We start from the raw sequence: 20,364 nt of genomic DNA on the forward strand, positions 1-20,364 counted from the left end.
GTAATAAATAAAAATGGGCATAATAATAAGTGTATATTGAACACTTGCTGAATATCTTATATGCCTTGCTTCATTTTAATTCTAACCATCATGGGCAGTAGATATATCTGGAAATACTTTTTAGAATAAAGCAAGTGATTTATTGTACATCAAGCCAGCATACCCAGTGTTGCTAAGATCCAAATGTTTTTTCTTCAGGAAGCTACGGCCATCACCAGACGCTAAAGACAATCTTGCAGGGAATCGTTCTGGTACAATGGTGAGGCTGTCATGATTTTGCAATTTATTCCCACCTACCCAGGATGAATGCTTCTTCCTTGGCTAGGTTCCTCATACGGATTGGCTGAGCATCATCTCTAAGTGTGTAAATGCTTTTCTGTACGAGGAGGAGACTGGTTCGATGCTCTTGGCTGGAAGGGCTGAGCATGAAGCTGTACATAAACAGGACTTTCCAAATTGTACACAGACTTCCCACGTGTAGACTCTAGTTTGATTTTAATCATCAATTCTCTTTTCATTAAATATGCAGGTTTTACATTTAGAGGAACTTTATCATAGCGCTATAGCTCCTGATATATGCAAAATATAACTAAGAATTGGGGAAGAAATCTTCAATTTCTACCAGTGATATCAGCCCAAGTGGGCCATTCACAGAGAATAGTAATTCAAGCAATTATTCCAAAAATGATGCATTGTCTTCATTACAGCCTTAAGCTATAAAAGGCAAAGAATCCATTTTGGTAGATGGATGGTTTTTCTTCAAATATTAAGAGCTAAAACATGCTCAAAATTTGGATTAATTTTTCTTAAAAAATTTTAAAAAATTAAATGAATGTAAAGAAATAAACAGAAATAGATTTAAAACAGGACATAATGCCCATTCCTATATTATTTTAAAATATATGTTTTGGAGGGTAAAAGTAGGTGAAAGATAACAATAATAAAAATTAAAACATTAACCTTAATTACAGTGTTTGCTTTTGTGAACATTAACAAACTCAACAGAGAGAAAATGCCATCATCTAAATGCTTAGGTACCATACACAACTTTTATCTGTCATTTTACACTGCAGATAATTTTAGTGTACTTCTTGCATAACAAATATTCACCTAAAGTTATGTGTTAAGATAGAATGCTATCTTGGAATTAAAAGTTTAGAAATGATGCAATAATTGTTCTGGTATGGATGGTAAAGCAATGTGCTTATCAAAGTGCCCATCCATGGGGGCTGGGGGTTAGAGCTATAAAAATCATTTGATCTCTACTGTGCAAACTATAAATAGTTTAATTTAAGAAGTTTAATTTCCTTTAAAATTGGGTGTAAAAATAGGCACTTTCTCATTCAACCAGACAAAAACAAAAAACGTAAAAGCAAGACTTATCAGAGAAAGAAATCACAGCTAATATTAGTTATTCAAGGCCTGGTTAGGTCTTCACTGAGTTGTTAAAAAATGACAGCTCCCCTCCCAACGCCTCGATTTCCTGCATGTCTGACAACCAAGTCAGTTTGGCTGATTTAAACACAAACATTTATGGAATTTAATTATCTCATTATACTCATACCCACTTCCCACCCCCAAAGAAACATTCTAAATTGATCTCTAATTGGGCAATCAAAAGACCTGGCTTTAGATGTGACTTTGATAAACCCCCAAATGACACGTAATGGTATGTAGCCACCGCTGCAATGTTTTTTTGCTTACCCATCATATCTTTTGTCTTCTTGAAATGTTTGTACCACCTTCCAAATTCTTGACATTTTGCTGCTGAGACATTTGCATAGTAAGTACTGTTCACAATGGAAGAAATCATACTCTGCATGAAGAAGGGGGGAGAATATTTGTAATACACAGCAGCACAAGACGGAACACAGAAATGATCTCAATTGTGGCAACTGTATTTTTTTTAATCAACTGAGTACCAATACATTTTGGTTTCACACTTCAGCCTAAAGCTTCGACTTCTTAAAATTCATTAAGTAGATCATCAAATGCTTATTTAAGTAGAAAGCAACAGCCCACTGAGACCAGTATAAAGCTATCATACCCACAGACTTTGCTCTAGCATTCATTGAATCTCCATCAATGCCATCTATTACTAGGCTGTCAAACTTTCACTGGTCCCAATAAATCCAAATACATGAAGATGACTTTATAATTGTGATTCATAAATATATGAGACTTTGCGATTTTTTGGCTGGACTCTACATCTTTTCTACTCAAAGTACAGACCAGGGACCAGCAATATGGGCATCACTTGGAAGCTTGTTAGAAATGCAGAATCTTGGGCCCTACCCCAGACCAGTGCACTTAGCAGCTGAATTTTACCAAGATCCCAGGGGATTCACATGTATATTAAAATTTGAGAAACAGAACTTGCACTTTCCACTCTATTATTTGGATTTAAAGTGGAGGTGCATTAACACTGATCAAAGGTTAACTGACCGTATTTGAGAAGAAACAAACTATTCACAGAGATCCTTTATCAAGAGAAAAACATTCTGCAATCTCATTACTGGCTTCATCAATAGTAAAGCTTAAGTTTTGAATTTCAAACCGATCATAAAAATTTTAAATTTATACATTTCATGCTTCTAAATTTCTCAAGGATACCACAAAAAGATGACCTATTGTGATTTATCTTTATCCTGCTTTTAATAAATGCCCAGAAAACCGTCAGCCCTTTAACATACAAAAATGAAGAAAAACATGATTTTAATGTATCACTAGGAGGGTTTTTTTTTAAAAATCATTTTCAATCTTCCCAGCAAATTTTGGTTATGGTAATTTCAATGACTAAATTCATGGTCCATTTTAACCTGTTACCCATATTCTCTAGTAACAGCTAACTTAATTTCCTACCGAGTCTTAGGAGTAAGATTTTGTAGCACCAATCTATCCCTCACCCCTATGTGCAGAAACAGGAGAACTCACATTTCAGACATCAGCTGGTCTACAGTGAAATAATTTATAGAAGGCAGCATTGTTCAGGAGGCAGTGAACAACCAGAAAAGCCAGTTTGGGGACAAAAGTATTTTTATATAATTATCTTCTTTAAGTTACCTCTAATGTAAAGCTCTTTCAGTTATTATTCATTCTTCTGACATCCACTATCAGTGTTAATTCTGTAGCATGCACACATTTCTGGAATATGTAAATTTGGGGGATCTCTAAAGAACTTCCAGTGAAGGATAAGCTGGAGTCGCATTATTTATGTAAAACACAGCTATCTTTCCTAAGAGGCACTGTGATATCTTTTTTTTGACACTCTCTATAGTCATTTTCACATTTTATATCTCTAAAAAGACATTCTTAATGTGTTCATGATGCTCTGCCATTAATCCAATAGCTTGCAATTTCACTAAGAGCCTCCCACAGTCCACAGTGAAAAAAGACACTTAGCAAAGTTGCCAAAACCAGAGCCAGAAGATTACCTGATCTGTCAGCTTCAATCTCACTTACTCTCTTGTAATAAGGGATCAATAAAGTCAGACACTAATAAAAACTATTGAGATCGCTGATGGATAATGGTGATTCTTCTGCAAATGGATGACAGTTGATGTTCTTCCACTCTGGTCCAATTTTTTAAAAAACTATTACTCTTTATCTAGACATTCTGGCAGTTCCTTAAATGTTAATAATACACATAAGTTTTAGATGTGGTTTATGTCTTACTTTTTATAAGTGTACGGAATATCCAAATTTTGCCGAGGTTTTTGACAAACATCCAGTCTACTCCAGTTTGCCAACAGTTCTATATATGAAATTTGCTCTTTGCTGCACACCTACTATATGCCTGGCTGGTAGTAAGGATGCAAAGATGGCAGACAGCCTCTGCCTACAAAGATGAGGCACCTGTCATCCAAAGATGGTGGACAGCCTCTGCCTACAAGAAGTTTACTATCTATTAAGAACACAGATATGTAAATAGATCATCTCAATTTAATATGATTTGGTATATCAACAGTGGAAAATGTATAGGGGACGACGGAAGGAAGAATCATCCATGGTGTGTGGGAAAAAATGTCTGAAATAGTTTTATAAAACTAGACCCTATATGTAATAGTGCTATACAGTTTATTATTATCCGTACATGGAAAATAATATCCATATGTGCATCATTGTCAAAGCTTCCCCCTACCCTACTTAACCCTAAATTGGTAGGTTCTGGGCTTAAGTGCTTTTCTGTCACATGGTGTATGCTTAGGAAACTCTGATTAATGTAAATAATAGCCTAAGCAAGACTTAAATCAAAAGGCTAATCCGTAACTTATAATGCATGACAAAGCAACTTTTTGGATTCCCTATCTTTCTGTGCTTTTGGGTGACTGGGAAATATTTCCTAATTCAGGTAACTTGGAGTCATGTCTATTTTTATTGGACAATATGCAATAATCTGTCCAATTAGATTGCTCATATAGCCACTTCATGAGGTGTATGTGTGTGGGCGTGGGCGTGTGTGTGTGTTTCAGGTGGTAAAATTCCTACTAAAGGCTTAGGCATAGCATTGGAGTAGACCAGCCAGCCGGTTTCAATGGCAGGAAAGAGACTGCAGAATTTTGTGGTGCACATGGCATTTGAAAAATCATATTCAGTAGTGTAAACTTAAATTTAGAATATCAGGAAAAAAACACGTACTGTTTTGATAACACAAATAAAGAAGTCATGATTGGTAAAATTTTCCTAGGTGGTGGGATGTACAGATAGTAGGCCAAGTTCCATGTTAGAAAGGCTCGGGATTCTTGTGTCACTTAAAAGGAGGTACTGGTTTAAAAAGACTGCACTAAGCTGTGAGTTCACGTAGGTCTGGGGCACCATATTATTTTCTAGCTCAATGCCTGGCATGCATTAATATAAACACTAAATGTTCATCTGACAAAACAGAATAGAAATAAACATATTCAAGTGAGGATGTGTCACACACTGGTAGTATGACCTTGGGTCAAATAGTTGACCATTCCATCACAATTTCCTATGCTAAATGGGAATGATAATAGCATACACCTCATGGAGTTGTTCTGAGAATCCATCAATTCAGGCATTTTTAAAATTCATTTAGCATATACTTAAATTCTACTATGTGCCAAGCACTGGGCAAGTCACTAGGAAAATAATGACTTGAAGAGACATATTATCTGCCCTTGGACAGAAAATAATAGTTGTGATACAATTAGCACAGAGCCTGTAACATATTACATATAGACTGAAGAGATATTAATTACTATGACAATCCTTTGCCTCCTCCTCATCACTGGGCTTTCATTATATGATCACATTTCATATCAGGTGACTATGTTTTGAGTATCAGATAAAATTTTCAAATGATATACAGTATTTTGAGTTTTTTTAATGTAGAATGAAGTATACTGATTAAATTATTAAGTTACAAGTTGGTACAAGGAATAGTAAAGGAAAACACCATGGGGAAATATTTCTTTCCTTCTCATACTCCAATTTGGTGGTGTTTTCTGAAGCTGGCCTATATCTGGTAGAAAGCATCAAGAAGGCACACCACTCCTCTGGCTTGGATGCACGGCCCATGCCCTCTCCCATCTCTAGCTAACAGCTGCTCATCCTTCAGGATACAGCCTGGGCATCCTTGCTTCCATGAGGCCTTTCCTAACTTCCCAAACCTCCTGCACCAGAGCACTCATCCTGCTGTTTATTTTGCACTGGACTGTGGGCCTTAGGTCTCATCTGAATATATCCTGGACTCATCAGAGGGCTGGACACAGACTAGGTGATCAATAAAAAGGGTCACTGAAACAAGCCACCAGAAATCCTCTTCCCCTTTTTTCCCCTTAAAGGTCAAACATAATAGCAGCTTAACTATGACACGAATCTTTCAAACCCATCGCTTTGGCTGTCGTGATAGAAATCATAGTTTCAAGAACCTTTGTTCATTAATTTGCAAGAGATCCCTTCCCAGGTTTTTCAAAATACATCCACACAGATGTCTCGGAAGTTGCAGTGCTCGGTGGTTATGTTATTCCAGTTCTCTCTCAGTGTCTATTTATATAAGCTATCCAAAGCACTTTGAAAAAGACACAACTTGTATGGCAAGTTTCCTATTCAGTGGCTGGTCTGTATAAAACATCAATGTTCACAGAATAAAATAAACCAACCGACAAAACTCAGTCGGTTGAAATACCAAGTTCAAATGCTACACGGTACACCAATCAATAAATAGGCCACAGCTTCCAGTGTTGGGAAATACAATTTCAAAGTTGGCAGAAATTGGCTGTGGGTCTCATAACCCCAGTGTGACACAATATTCTCATCCTAGGAGCCAAGTTGTAAGCTTTTCTAAGATCCATAAAGCACATGTCTACTCCCTATGAGGAGCTTCGGTTCTTTCTGAGAGTCTGCTGAAGTTCCGATCTGAAAGAATGCCATCTTCACAGAAACCCCAGTACTCTAGAATGATACCATCTGCCACAGGCTGAGCTTCCTTTTCAGCCAAATACATTATTTATAACCTTTCTAATTGTGAAAAGGTAAGGGTGGAATTTTTCTAAAGCCTAACTTAAAGATAGATAGAACATTCTGAACCTTTGCTCTAAAATACTCTGGCTCTTTTAAATTTGAAAAACAAAAACCACAAGGAATCGGTTAAGGTTACATAATTTTTCAAAAAATTTTATTCTTTTAAACCCCTGCTACAATATCATATGTACTGTAGGTATATATCTATAATACGTTTAAAAAATGAAGGAAGATGGTTTTATTTTTTTACTTGTTCATCTCAGTAGCCAGTGAAGGGGTTTTGAGAGAGGTGAGGCCTTCTCAAAAAAAGATTCATCAGATGGGGAAAGGCAGTGATCTGATTACCCTTAAAATTGCTTTGTTGTGTCTTTAACAACAACCAAAAAAAACCACCCCAAAACAATGCTAATCAGGTTATTCAATCATTTAAACCAAAACTGTTCATGCTTTTCTGCCAAATCAACCAACCACAGCAAAATCTGTTATCTCTGATTGCTCAGCTTCCAGTCAAAAAACAGTTAACCCCCACTATACCAAAAGTTTTCCAAATACCCTCAGAGCTCTGCATGCTCATAGAAAATAAAGAGAAAACCATGTCAGCTTTAAAGGGTAATTGGAGTGCTGTACCATATTTGCATATTACAATATACCCTAATAAACTAAACAGCCTGTACCGGAAGCCAGCAGCTTCCTAGTATTTCATATGATCTACATACTTGCTTTTTGTGCACTACTTTAAAAACAAAACAAAACAAAAAAAAACAGGACTGTGATATCATGATCAAAACTTATCAAGGACTTGCTGATGGTTTAGCTGAGGTGGGGAGGAGGTAGCAAGAGCATCTACAAAATGGTGGTTCACCCATGTTTAAAGCTTTCAGGCTCCATCAGCAGAGAGGGCAAGGGCTACAACATCTTATTTACACAATTATCTAAATACGATTAAACAGCTGATGGACAAATATTAAACTGGAAAATGTATAGTCATTTCAGCTTAATGTAATCCTCTTTCTGTAAACACCCAAGATGATTTTTTTCAACCAGAACAGTCCTGACATCTCATAAGCCTAAGGGTGAATAGCAAGAGATTGTTTTTGATAGTTATAAATATTCAAAAGACATGCAGACCATCTGCTTTCATAATACAGGTAAAGCAAGACTGAAATGGTGACTGCTGTATAAAAATGATTCTTTTAACAAAGTCTTCCTCTCCTCGAAAACTATAAAGACAGATGTCAAAAACTGTTTACACAGAGCAATCAGGAGCGTGCAAAATGTAATATTCCTTTTACACACAGTGCTTGCTAAAGAGATTTTTTTTTCTTTTTCTTCCCATCTGTGTGTTGCAACACATTTCTACAAGTTAAAAACATTTTTTTTCAAACAGAGATCTCATGAATACCCAAAAACATGCTATCTGGTTTCTGAATGCTAATTAATTTCAACTAAGGAATCTGAATATCTTTTTTCTGTAGGAAGGAATGTATGTTTTGAATTGGAATACTCTAGAGAGACAGCAAGGGAAATAATCTTGCACAGGTTTTATTCTATAAGGAAAATTTCATGGTTCTACCTGTTTATAATACATATCTGTTATGTCTGTGCTTTAAATGAAAGCACATCACTCCTAATGTCTTTGGCACAAAGTCTAAAATAATTGTTTTCTGAAATAAATGCCTGCACAATGCAAAATGTGTATTTTAAAAAAACCTTTAACTTCTCAGTCTATGCATGGCGATGTATAAAGCCCTACAGTTAATTTTCAGGGATGGAACACTAATCTTGACAGTAACCATTTTATGTAGTGTATTAATGGCGCAAAGGCATTAAGCACCTTTTTGTAGTTTTCAATAAAATGAGCATTTACTGAACAATCTGTCAAACTACTGGCTTTTATTATATTTTTATTTTTTGAGAAGTTCAACTTCATACATTCTAATCTCCCACCCCTTTGTGCATGTCCTGACTACCTATGGCCTGATTTTTTACAGCAGCTTTTTAGCTGTCCATGGAAAATTCAAAGGTCAAACTTTAACTTCACATCAACTACACATTCAAATACAATTTTCACAGGGATTCCTCGTAAATGAGGTTTTCTTTTAATCTCAAAGGACACCAAATACTACAAACAAGCTCTAAGAGGCATCGTATGAGATATGATATATTGACAAGAAATGAATTTGTTGAAAATTAACAGGTAGTTCCCATCTGGTATTTTGGGGTGGGAAGGACAGGAAATGGGCTTCAATTTATGACAGAGAATGGCAGGATTTCTAAGTGCAATATTCTGTTTGTGCTTGTCAGCTTCTGTTTCCCAAATCTTTCCCTCTGGATCCTCTATTGCTTTCTAAGCTATTCTCTTGGGAGATACAACTGGGGCATATTTGGAATCTCAATTTGTTGAGAAGAGACTAATCACTTCTAAATTTTACTTAAACTCCAGTTGTCATAGTTATGGCTCTTGCCATCTTGATCAATCCTAGTGCCTGAAAATGGCATTTTCATACAAAGTAACCCTGGCACATTGCTAAAATTGGAAACTCAGTACAAAGCTCCAAAGGAATACAAAAGGAAGCACAAAGAGAACACATCCAATTCTATTTTAATTTTCCTACTATATTTCCTAGAGATGAAAATGTGATCATATCAAAGCACAGAAATTTTATTTATTTAAATACTCAATTCATAACTTTTAAAAGAAAATGTTGGTTCACAGTTTATATGGCTCTTCCATATAGTTAAAATAACTTACATAATGCCCAGACAGTATGTTCTGACCAGATTCTCTATTCTGCCCTTTGGTATAAGTACCTAGCCAGACCTTTCTTATCACACTGAAACCTTACTCAAACCAAATGAATATACTGGTAAAGAGCTTAAACTATAAAATATTTTTAAAAGGTATATTAAGAGCATGTGATATTCCAAATTAACTGCACACAGAAGCTGTAACATGAAGGGAACTGAACTAGATAATCTCCAACGTCTCCTCTAACAGATTTAAAAGTCTATGAAATCTGTATGTCTTCTCAAACAGAGTGACTAAAAAAGATTCAATTGTAACGCACATTATTCATTCTCAGGTACTCACTGTGCAAATGTCTCCAACTAGAGTCTTATTTTTAGGAAGGTTACGACCCCATTGGCATCCTGCTTATGATTATTTAAAATACACTCATTATTAACATATATTATGTTATATCCAAATAGAATTTTCACAAGTTTTTCATTAGATAAATATGAATCCAAGGAATTTTATTTGATTTTATTGCCAAAATTGTTTCCTGATTCTGAATCTTAGGCACTCTATACCAATGTACCCATTTGAGAAATCTCTTTCTCTGATGCCCTTGTGTGGTTAAATCGCTCATCCTCTCTAGAGATTACAATTTCTAGTATCTGGAAAGATACCAAATTCGTGTTAAGTTCCAGAGGTCCTAAATAGAGCCTTTTAAGAAAACAAAACAAAACCAAAAAACCCTTAAACCACAGAGCGAAAACAAGAACTAAAGTACTTTGAGCAATTCATTTTCCAAAAGTAAATATTAGAATTAGGTTCTGTAACTCTTCACAGGAAGACTTTATATTACCTCTTTGCATTCCTTCAGTACAGGAGCATATTAGATTTTTAAGCCATACTGCCTAAAAATTGGGGGTAAAATACCTCCTGGCTTTTAGCTCTTTACAGGGCCACAGAACTAACTCTGGAAATTACATAAAACCTATGAAAGCTGTCCTCCATGCATTCCCAAAATTGGCTTATAATTTCAGGGTCTGCACAAAACCTTGGAGCAGATTGTGGGGTCCATGGACCCCACTCAGATCTGATCCAAGACTTCACAGAAGACTGAGGGCTAAACCACAGCTTTCATTTCTGTGTTTTATTCATCATTGTTAGCTTTTAGATAAGACTTCCCATGTCTACCAGATAAACATAAACCAATGTCACCTCTGGATTAGATCATAAAGAAAAATCAAATTAATCTGGCTTCATCTCAATCAATACTATGAAAATCCTTCACAGTGTAGGAAAATGCCATCCTCTGGTAATCATCTCATTAGAAGTTATGGCGAAATGATAAAAATGTGTTGGAATGGGTTGTAAATCATATAATAAAGAGCTCCATCCATCACTAAACGTGTGTTTTCCAGGCTGAGTTGGTGATCATGCAGAAAGTGGACAAACCAAGTCCCTAAGGCCCATTATGGAATGGCTGAACAGTTATCTACCCTTGCAGCTCTCTCTAAATTCAGGTGACTCTAGACCTGTATACAGCTGACTTTAAAACACTGCATGTTTATAGCCTTAAATGGAGTCTCTTATGCCAAATGTAGACTTTAGAACACAACTGAGGAACGGATGCTGGAAGCGAACATGGGGTGATACTGTTAACATTTCCGTATTGGCAACATCAGTATCTTTGTCTATAAATTATCTGTTATTGAAAATTTCCTATTTCACTCTTGAATATGAGAAGAAAATAAACAAATGAAAATAATAGTGAAGAAGTGTGGGTCTCAAATATAATGTAACTGAGACAAAATGAAAATTATTAGCCAGGCTGAAATACATGTACAATTGTGGAAGAAAAATTTTAAAATTTAGAAATGCTGCATATGTTTTTAAACCTTGCCCTTAACTGTGATGTATAATCAGGTCTTTTTAAGCATTCAGACCTCTGAGTTCCCTGTAACTCCAAGGCTACTGTTGTGCTTACAAACGTTTAGTACACATATTCATGAACATTATCAAATATACAAAAGCATGAGACAGCTTGGAATGTCAGTAGGTTTTCTTAGAGAAAAATTCAGAAGTGATTTGTTCTTTGTTAGGTAAAAATACAGAATTGAGTATAATAGGACAATATATCATAAGATAGGATACTGTAGATAAAAGTATAAAGTACTACTAATACAACTACTGACATGGTATACTGGTTTATGAAATAAACATGTGCAAATCCTACAAGATTGTTTAAGTCTGACGAATATTCCCAAGTTCCTACTGTGTGTCAGGATCTATGACAGTGATGAATACAACTTAGTTCCTTTGGGACAATTACAGTGTACACAGCCTAGTTAGTCCAGACTATTTCAGAACAATGTGGCAAATGCTACGATGGGCACATAAGGAGAGGACAGAACCTTGGGTGCTAGGAGTACAGGCGAAGTTAGTTAACAGAAAAGACACTGGGAAAAGCTCACCTCTTGGTAACAGTCCCATCAGGTATCTTTATTCTACTTGACATTATCTAGCCTAGGGTATCATATATGCTAAACTTCCAAATGGATTTATTTAAAGTATAAGCTTCAGTCTTCCACTTCCAATTTAAAATACATCATAACTTTATAATGACTGTAAGTGTTCCTTAATGTTGAGATTGAGTTATAACATAGTCTTTTAATTTTTTCACAAATGAAAAGTATTTGGTTGTTTTCACTAAAAATGAAGATTGCACCAAAATCTTCCATGTAGCCAGAGAGTTACATAGACCATGTGGCATGCACAAGTGTGATTTCAAACTCTCAATGCCCACATTTTAGAAAAACAACTAGTTATGGCACACTTTAGGACTGAAAACTGTTCTAAATGTTTTCTAAGTACTAGCTCATTTAATTCTCTAAACAATGCGAGACATTGGTACTATTATCTTCCTACTTTACAGATGAGAAAATTGAGTCATGGAGTCAGCTGCCCAAGCTCATATAGCTGGCCACAACATAACTCACATTCCTGATTCCTACGACGCTAGGAGCTAATTAAAGTGATGCTAGAGAGCAATGACAAACAAAAACACACAAAAAGTAACACAATGAAGTTGCTGAAGAAATGCCATTACTCTAAATAAACAGTCCCATTAAAAAGTAAAAAGAAAACTAGATCAAGCTGTGTCATATGTTATCATAACACAGGAGTTTCAATACAGAGAACAGTCTCATTGTGACATTTCACAAAGTTAATACTTGTTACATTTCTGAACTGCCTTGGAACAAATACTAGGTGGACAGTAAAATGGGACAAGCCTGAGAGAGTTGGTGGTATCCAGTAATGAAGTACCATGTCTTGTTATTCAGATAAGAATGTGATCTCAAATAGTGCTAGCAATTAAAGCTTTAATCTTTTCTTAACTTCCAACCTATCAACTGGTTTGCATCTTCAACCTGAGTAAACTAAATTAGATTAGCATTTCTATGGGAAAATATTACAATAGAAAATAATCAATTTTTTTAAGAGAGAAAGATGATGGCTAAAGAGAACAAAGTTTCAGAGTAAGAATGAGAGAAAAAGACTGCTAAAGAAGTCAGCCACCTTCTCTGCCATGAGGAATTCTGCAATCTTATGAATTGTCCATGATGAAACTCCAGCACCCCGTAAGACTGCATATTAGAACACAATACAATCTTATATTTCTGTAGCGCCCTTCATGCAAGCATCCCAGGGTGCTTTACAATCATTATGAGTTAAAATTAAAACTGAAGCACATACAATTCCTAATAGAATCATTTTAAAAATGCTAAACAGAACAAATAACTTTTAAGTCTAGATTTAAAAGTCCCAACAGCCAGAGCGTTCCTTACTTCAATTGGCAATGAGCTGCAGAACCAGGGCTGAGGCTCTCCTCTGTTATGTTAAAGGCTCTCTTATGTTTTTTATACTCAGAGCACGTTATAATCAAGCAGTTTCCAATGAAAGAGGGGGAAATTGAGTTCGTGTATCTGTTTGTTTTGATTATCAGGTTTTTTTTTTTTTTTCTGGAGTTGGGGGTTGTTCATGGTTTGCCCAAATCTGGCATGATATGAAGCAGATCTATAAAGCAAATCCAGATAGAGCCCAACTTCAAGTTTAACTAGTAATTGAGAAAAAAAGATGTCTAAAATATACTCTAAAACTAGTTCTGTTTTAGCAAGAAAATCAGTTTGAGTAGCATGATTTGTTTAAGTTGTTTTTTAAAACCATTACAAAATAGCATTTAATAGGCTTTCTCTCAGGCCATGTCTACTCCTAAGCCTTGGGAGTATTTATGATTCTAAGCATCAGGCAAAAAAAAGAAAGAGGAAAAATACTCTCATGATATGGTAATTTTCCCTGCATTAGTGATTTTGAGGTCAAAGGAAACCTATTCAGATCTGAAACAAGGCACAGGTAAAAATCTATTAAGTGAAAATAAAGTAATTACACATTGTTAAGCACTCTCTAAATTGGCATAGCTTAAACTCTTATGTTTTACTATTGTGAAAAGATAGTGGCTATAAAATATTTGAGATCAATCCATTTTAAGTTAGATGCTTTATTAAGTTTAGCTTTTTTGATTAATATATCTGAAAGGTTACAAAGAGCTAACATCAAGCTACGATAAAATCCTTATGCATCTAAGTCATCTAAAAATGAGCCTGATATATTAGATTCAAAAAGGAAAACTTGCAATTTGGAGGACAATTCTGTTGTAGATTATACACATTATAATATTAACACAGAGCAGACATCTCACTAAGTTGAAAAAGGAACTAGAATGATGTCATGACTTGTTCAAAAGACGAGGCAAAAAAATTATTTGATATAAGTTTTGCAATTCACACAACTACCCATATAAGACAGGTTTACCATTTCCTTTATGGATCCCACCATTACAGTAATACAATTGCTGAAAAGTGGTCATAATATCCAATTAGTATCAAGTACTTCAGTGCCTGGCAAAGCAGATATTTATAATCTAAGATTCCCACGGTCAGTAGGGTAAAAACTAGGGAAAGTTTTGTAATTTTAAAAAGGAAAGAAGATTCTCTGTAGAGCTTTTCTTCAAAATATATGATGTTTAAACATAAGATAATTTTATACTGGGAAGGGGCAAGTACAAAATCATTCCAGCTCATCTCAAACAGGAATCCTTTTATTTTAAAATGGAGCTGCTCGTAAAAGACCAGTCTGATGACTGGAGTCTGTATTTTCAAACAGACCCAAGAAATTCATCTGCCCACTATTTCTAATGAAAATGACTAATGTTACCTTGGGGTTCAAAACAAAGGGCTATTAGCATAATTATGCCTACTGGTCTTGAGGATATGAAAGAATAGGAAAGAGAAGTAACTGCACAGAACTATACCGGCAAATCTTCTGGAACGTCCCAAATACCAAGTTATCCCAAAAGTCAGTTCCTGTCTAGATCACCCATGATTAGGGGCTTGATATGACAGCAATGTACTTTTAAAACAAGACAACATACAAACAAAAAATCAAAGACACAAAACCAAAACACGGTAAAGAAAATTTTCAGCAATGAGAATAAATACACTTGGAAAACTACAAGTAGTTATCACTACTTTAGAGAAATCAAAGCATATTATAAAACCTATCCAATTCATCTGAGAGGCTTTCATTTTGTCTTTTTTAAACTTCCTTTATCTGTGGTATGTGATGAAAAGGCTACTTGGTGAAGCTCACGGGCTCTGGGTATGAAGTCTCACCCTTCTGCTTCACCAGTGATGTAGCCATGGACGCTCACTCATGTCAACATTCTGTGCCTCAGGTTCCTCATTTAAAAATGGGGATATAAGACTATATCCTACTTAGGGGGACCAAAGGCGCTCTCGATACATCAAAAGCACTAAATCAAAGTGTAATACTATTATTTCAACCAATAAGACGTTATATCCTTAACACTACATAGGAAATGGAATGCCTGGCATACGGCAGACTGTCAATACATACTTTTGAATCTATGAATGTGAACAAATTTCATAGATTAGACTCTCATGTGAAATGCAGTATATGAACACTGATGCTGGCTATTCTCTTAAGAATGTGATTACTAAAACTGATTTAAAATTTTAAGAAACATGTCATTTCAGTCCAAAAACTGTGAAATAAAGTACAGTTTATTAAAAACACATTTGTATAACATGATAGATTTGTAATTGTTGCTCCAGTATCATTTATAATACAGACTGAAAATCAACTAAACACCTAAGTGTATTTAATTCCTACGGAAATGACTGTCATGTTTCAGGAGAGCAGTACTGAAGCTAAGCTTCAGGAGCACGAGGTAGTTTCTTTTTCAAATTTATTTTTCCATTAATAAATAAATTGTCCAACATATTTGAGATCCCAGGATGCTGTGAATAAAAGGAAAGTTGGAAAATCATCTTTCTCAATATTATTTCTAAATGGAATGTTCAAATTTAAATTTATTTTATATATATTTTGCTACTTGAAAATAAAAATAACACTTCTCACCCACTTTATATGACTTGGCTTAAAGATATCTTTTCCAGGTGAGAAATAAGATAGAAAATAATCCAATGCCTTAAAAATGTGAAAGTTGTGATGTGTGTGTGTGTGCGCGTGTGCACGCGCGAGTATGTATGCCCACATGTGTGGTGAAAGAGGGAAGGTAAAAATGCGCAAATCAGATTAAAACCTCCATGAAATATTTGACCTAAACATTTTTAGAAGGAAGACATTACGCTGGTAGAAATAATAGCTGACCTTTACTTAACAAAATGAATCTACCCTGTGTCAGAACGTATATATATTTATCTAGTTTTTAAATGCAATTTCTAAAACTCCAGGGAAAATAAGCATCAAAATGTTAATGTTTTATTATAAATAAAAATGTTTACTTTTTAAATTCCCAATTTTCCTCCCAAATCCATATCCTCAAAAGTTTTATGACTACAGGCTCTCTTGTCCCCAAATCAGTGTTTATTCTCTCCTTAGCTGCAGTTCAGAATGCACCATCCAACTTATCTAACCACATCCACCGAAAAAAAACAAAAGTAACAACAAAACATCTAACCTCAGACCTATAATGAGCTAAGCGTTTCTTATGTCTTAGAACATTTTACAAAAATAAAAAAACACACGGTACAAAGAATTTAATAAATTAGTGTCAATCTATTTGGGCAGATTTATGATAGGAAGGTGATAACAGAAATAAAGGTATGAGTTGTAAATCAAACTAAGCCCACTTATGGAATTTCTGCAGCTGAAGAAAACCTTATGAATATTATCAAAGAAAACATTATTGTACCCAAATGTAAGTATTCCTTTTTTTTTTTTTGAAACGGAGTCTCGCTCTGTCACCAAACTAGAGTGCAGTGGTGCTATCTCGGCTCACTGCAACCTCCACCTCCTGGGTTCAAGCAATTCTCCTGCCTCAGCCTCCCAAGTAGCTAAATCAGCACTTTAAAATTTATTGTCAGGCAAGGACATAGGCTTAGCAAGTCAGGACTTTCTTGTTAGTCATTGCACCGTGACTTTAATCTCCAGGGACACTGGCTCCTTCAATTATCAAAAGGAGGAGCCTAGGAAGGATAATCCCTTCTGGTTCTAAGAATCCAAGTCCAAATGGACATTTGCTTAGCAAGTATTAGACAATCGTCCTAAGAGCATTGCAGGCAGGGCTTATTCAACACCCCAGGCAAAATCCTGGTGGCTCCCCAGTTCCACTCCTCCTGGCCCCTGCTCTATAAAAGGAATTTACCTGCCCACAGGGTGAACTTTCTACTAACTATAGTATTTAGGGCCCCTGTGGCCATACTTGCTACTGGAGTACTTTATCATATTCAACAAAATAAAACCCTTACTGTACAGTAAAATGTGTATAGTGAATTGCATGCTAAAGGTTCTCTCCCATGAATGAAATCAACACTCCACAGGGGAAGAAAGGGCTTAACACTTGGCATTTCTTGGTGTTAGGTCCCATTTTGCTCAAGACTGAGGCCATATCTATTTGCTAGGCTTTTTTCACCATGACATCTTCATCAGCAAATCTTAACCATAGGAAAAAGAGTAGTTTTGTCAAACTTGGCATATATTTTGGACATAGGCTTTAGGGAACTTGCATCTCTCATTTTAATAACTCTAGACAGAAAAACATAATAAAGAAGCAAACAGAAAACAGTTTATGTTGAAAACATTCTGACTGGAGTATCAGATTCATAGAAAAAGAGAAGATGATTCAGCAAAATATAAAATAAGTACCTCATTTAGAGAACAATTTACATGTTTTCATATTATTAAATATTAAATTAATTTCAAATATTTGCTTTCACTGCTAAACTATGCATAATTTTTAGAAGTTTTTTTATGGAAAAGAATACTGCAATTATAACCGATGTTGATATTGTAGCCTAGTTCCATCACTTAATGATTACAGTGAGGTATCCAGCCACAGGAAGCCATATATCTGAAAACCTCTCTCTATAGAAATTCACCAATGTATGACTCCAAAACCAAGTCCTGAATTACATTTTGTCATTCTACTTAATGTTATAATTGTATGCAATTCATTTTCCACGATAAAATTAAGTAAATTCACAATTCTATTTATAAGTTATAGTGAGGTGGAGTTTATTGGCTGAACGTTGATGTCATTTAACAATTAGTTCTCATTGACTGTATCAATAAATATTTGTAATGACAGCCTCTTCTTCAGCTCATAGCAAATGCCTTAAGTATTTGTCTGAATATGCTTCCAAGATCAATGGGACATTTAGTAACATAAACACACATGCGATTCCAGTACTGGGTGTTTACATTATATTTTAACTGAGTTTTTAAAAAGTTTATTTCTAGATCATTTCAAATTTTCAAATGTTAGCAACCATGTAACATGTTATCTGGAGTTGTCTGCGAAACAAAGTCCCTGAAGTAAGAGTCACCCTTTTATTCTATCATCCTATTCATTTGTGATTAATTTAAATTATTTTTATTTGATGGTTATAAATTCATATCCTCTCTATTCCAAGGGTGAGAGAGGGAAGACAGGAGATTAGCTGTAGGTATAACTGAAATGACAAATAAGAGTTTTCTCTGAATTGCAAGAAATGGACACTTAACAATACAGAGAATATGTAACCTGTGGCTATAGCTTATTTTAGAATATAGAAAGCTATTAATTATAAACTTAATTCATTTGCTTCATTCCTAAAATTTCTAGCAAATATCAAAGTGAAAGTGTTGGAATGTAACTTAGCAAATCTGAAATGCATGGAGTTTCTATGAAACAGAAGCACAAAGCTGACAAGATTCCCTTCAAAGGTACCCAATAATCTTCATAAGCCTCACATTAGAAACACATTTTGAGAATATCTGCTACTCAGAATATAGCAGAAATACACTTTGAGATCTCTCCACTGCGGAAATGTTTACAGCAGCATCCTACAGTTCAGGTTCAAATGGCTAAGACTAATATTCAGAATTAAAACTCAAATTAAAAGAAAACATTAAAAATCTGGTAAAAATCTAGTTGGACCAACATTTTAATTATACTGTATCATGGAATGGCCTTAAAATGGGTTTGGGTACTGAGGGGATGACTATAACACATTTACATGGTGACCACAAAAGCAGCCCTTTAAGAGTAGATTCACAGCATCCTTTTTATTTTTTATTTGAAATCAGCTGAGTTTCATCAAAAATGATGTTTGATTTTCTGTCTATAAGCAGGTAGGCAGTCTCTATCTAGAGTTTTAGCTGCCCTCCACCAAATTTATTCTAAAAAAAGAAATCAAGGAAAATCATTAAAAAATCTTTATTTCATTTCAAAAATCCCTGATGGTATGACAGGCATCTCAGAGGGAAAAAAGAAAATTCCACTTAAAAAAACAGAAAAGAAGTAAACCAAAGCCACAAAACTGGTCACAAAATCCTAATGAATTAACAACTATTCAACCTTTAGTTAAGAGTAATTATTTTCATAATTATTTGTATTAAAATACTTTTAATTTTTTGGTAATGAGTAAAGTATCCAAGAATTGTACTGTTATTTTACTCAGATAGCACGGTGAAGTTTTACACATTAACACTGACACTGCCATTCCCTCTCACCGAAGCTTTGTGGGAGTAGTACCACCTCAACTCTTTCTTAAATGAGGGCATTCAGGAGAATTTAGCCATCATGCTAATAGCACTCAGAAGACAAATCTAAAAATTAGCCAGCGGAGTCTTCCACTGAACTGTTTTTCCTGTAAACAGTCCTTTGCCTCTTTTCCCCAAGGGAGAAAAAGCCTATAGGCTCTGTTCACAAGGAATCAAGCATATTTTAAAAGGTCACCAGTGGTCAAGTCACTTTGCATTTTTGGCAGATTCTTGCTGCAGATACCAGTTGCTTTAAACCAGGGAGCTCCATCAAACCTAAAATCAGGGTTGCCCATGATGTCTTATTATTTATTACATGCTATGCTAAGTACCTGTGAAAGGGGGCACTCCTTGGCCAATGAACTCTGATTCATATCTTTCAGTAAGTCCTTCAGAGCATTCCTCACTGTGGTGTGCGACCATTGTTCGGGAGGCAAGTCTTCTAGTTTGGGGCAACTATTTGAGACATAGATTAGAAAGGGGATTATTACAAGATTGCATCCCGCTGCAGAACATTCCTTTAAGACAGACAGATTTCATTTTGCGCATCAAACAGATGCATCTGGAGATTGCTCTCGGTCTCCTGATTGTTCCGATTAGTTAATTACTTTATACAACACATCTGCTGTATCGATGCATGAATTATACATCAGCTGCCTGTGGTGGCTATTTTTTCATGTTACTTCTACCTTCCTGCTCTGATGCGCTTGGGAAGACAATTTAAGGTGTACTGCTTTCTCCTGAGCCATCGTGAAAAGCTTTAATGTATTAACCGATTTCCTTTCATTACTCTGTTCATACGAATTAAAATCATAAATAAATAAATAAGACTGTGGTAATAGTGAATAAGACAGTCTTTCACAAAATGTACACAGATGGCACTGTTCATGATATGCAAAAATTTTTTTTCTTAAGTAAACTTTATGTAAAATGCCTTCTTGTGATGCATTATTTAATTAACTAAACGTAAAAAGTCTTGTCTTCTGATAACCTGCACAAACCTACACATTTTTGTGTGT

At 35.2% G+C, this 20,364-nt stretch overlaps 1 protein-coding gene across 7 annotated transcripts in view; it reads right to left on the reverse strand.

The window, feature by feature from the left end:
* Positions 1 to 20,364, reverse strand: part of SATB1 (SATB homeobox 1) — a 97,014-nt gene that overhangs the window by 47,295 nt on the left and 29,355 nt on the right. For all 7 annotated transcript variants that reach the window (XM_031008979.3, XM_055381165.2, XM_055381163.2 and 4 more), the window contains 2 exons: positions 19,678 to 19,801; positions 1,705 to 1,816 (listed from right to left, as the gene is read on the reverse strand). In XM_031008979.3, coding sequence (XP_030864839.1) covers positions 1,705 to 1,816; positions 19,678 to 19,801 — 236 coding nt within the window. The remainder of the gene's footprint in view (positions 1 to 1,704; positions 1,817 to 19,677; positions 19,802 to 20,364) is intronic.

This window comes from Gorilla gorilla, chromosome 2 (genome assembly GCF_029281585.2).
Source record: "Gorilla gorilla gorilla isolate KB3781 chromosome 2, NHGRI_mGorGor1-v2.1_pri, whole genome shotgun sequence".
In the NCBI taxonomy this organism is placed as follows: Eukaryota; Metazoa; Chordata; class Mammalia; order Primates; family Hominidae; genus Gorilla; species Gorilla gorilla.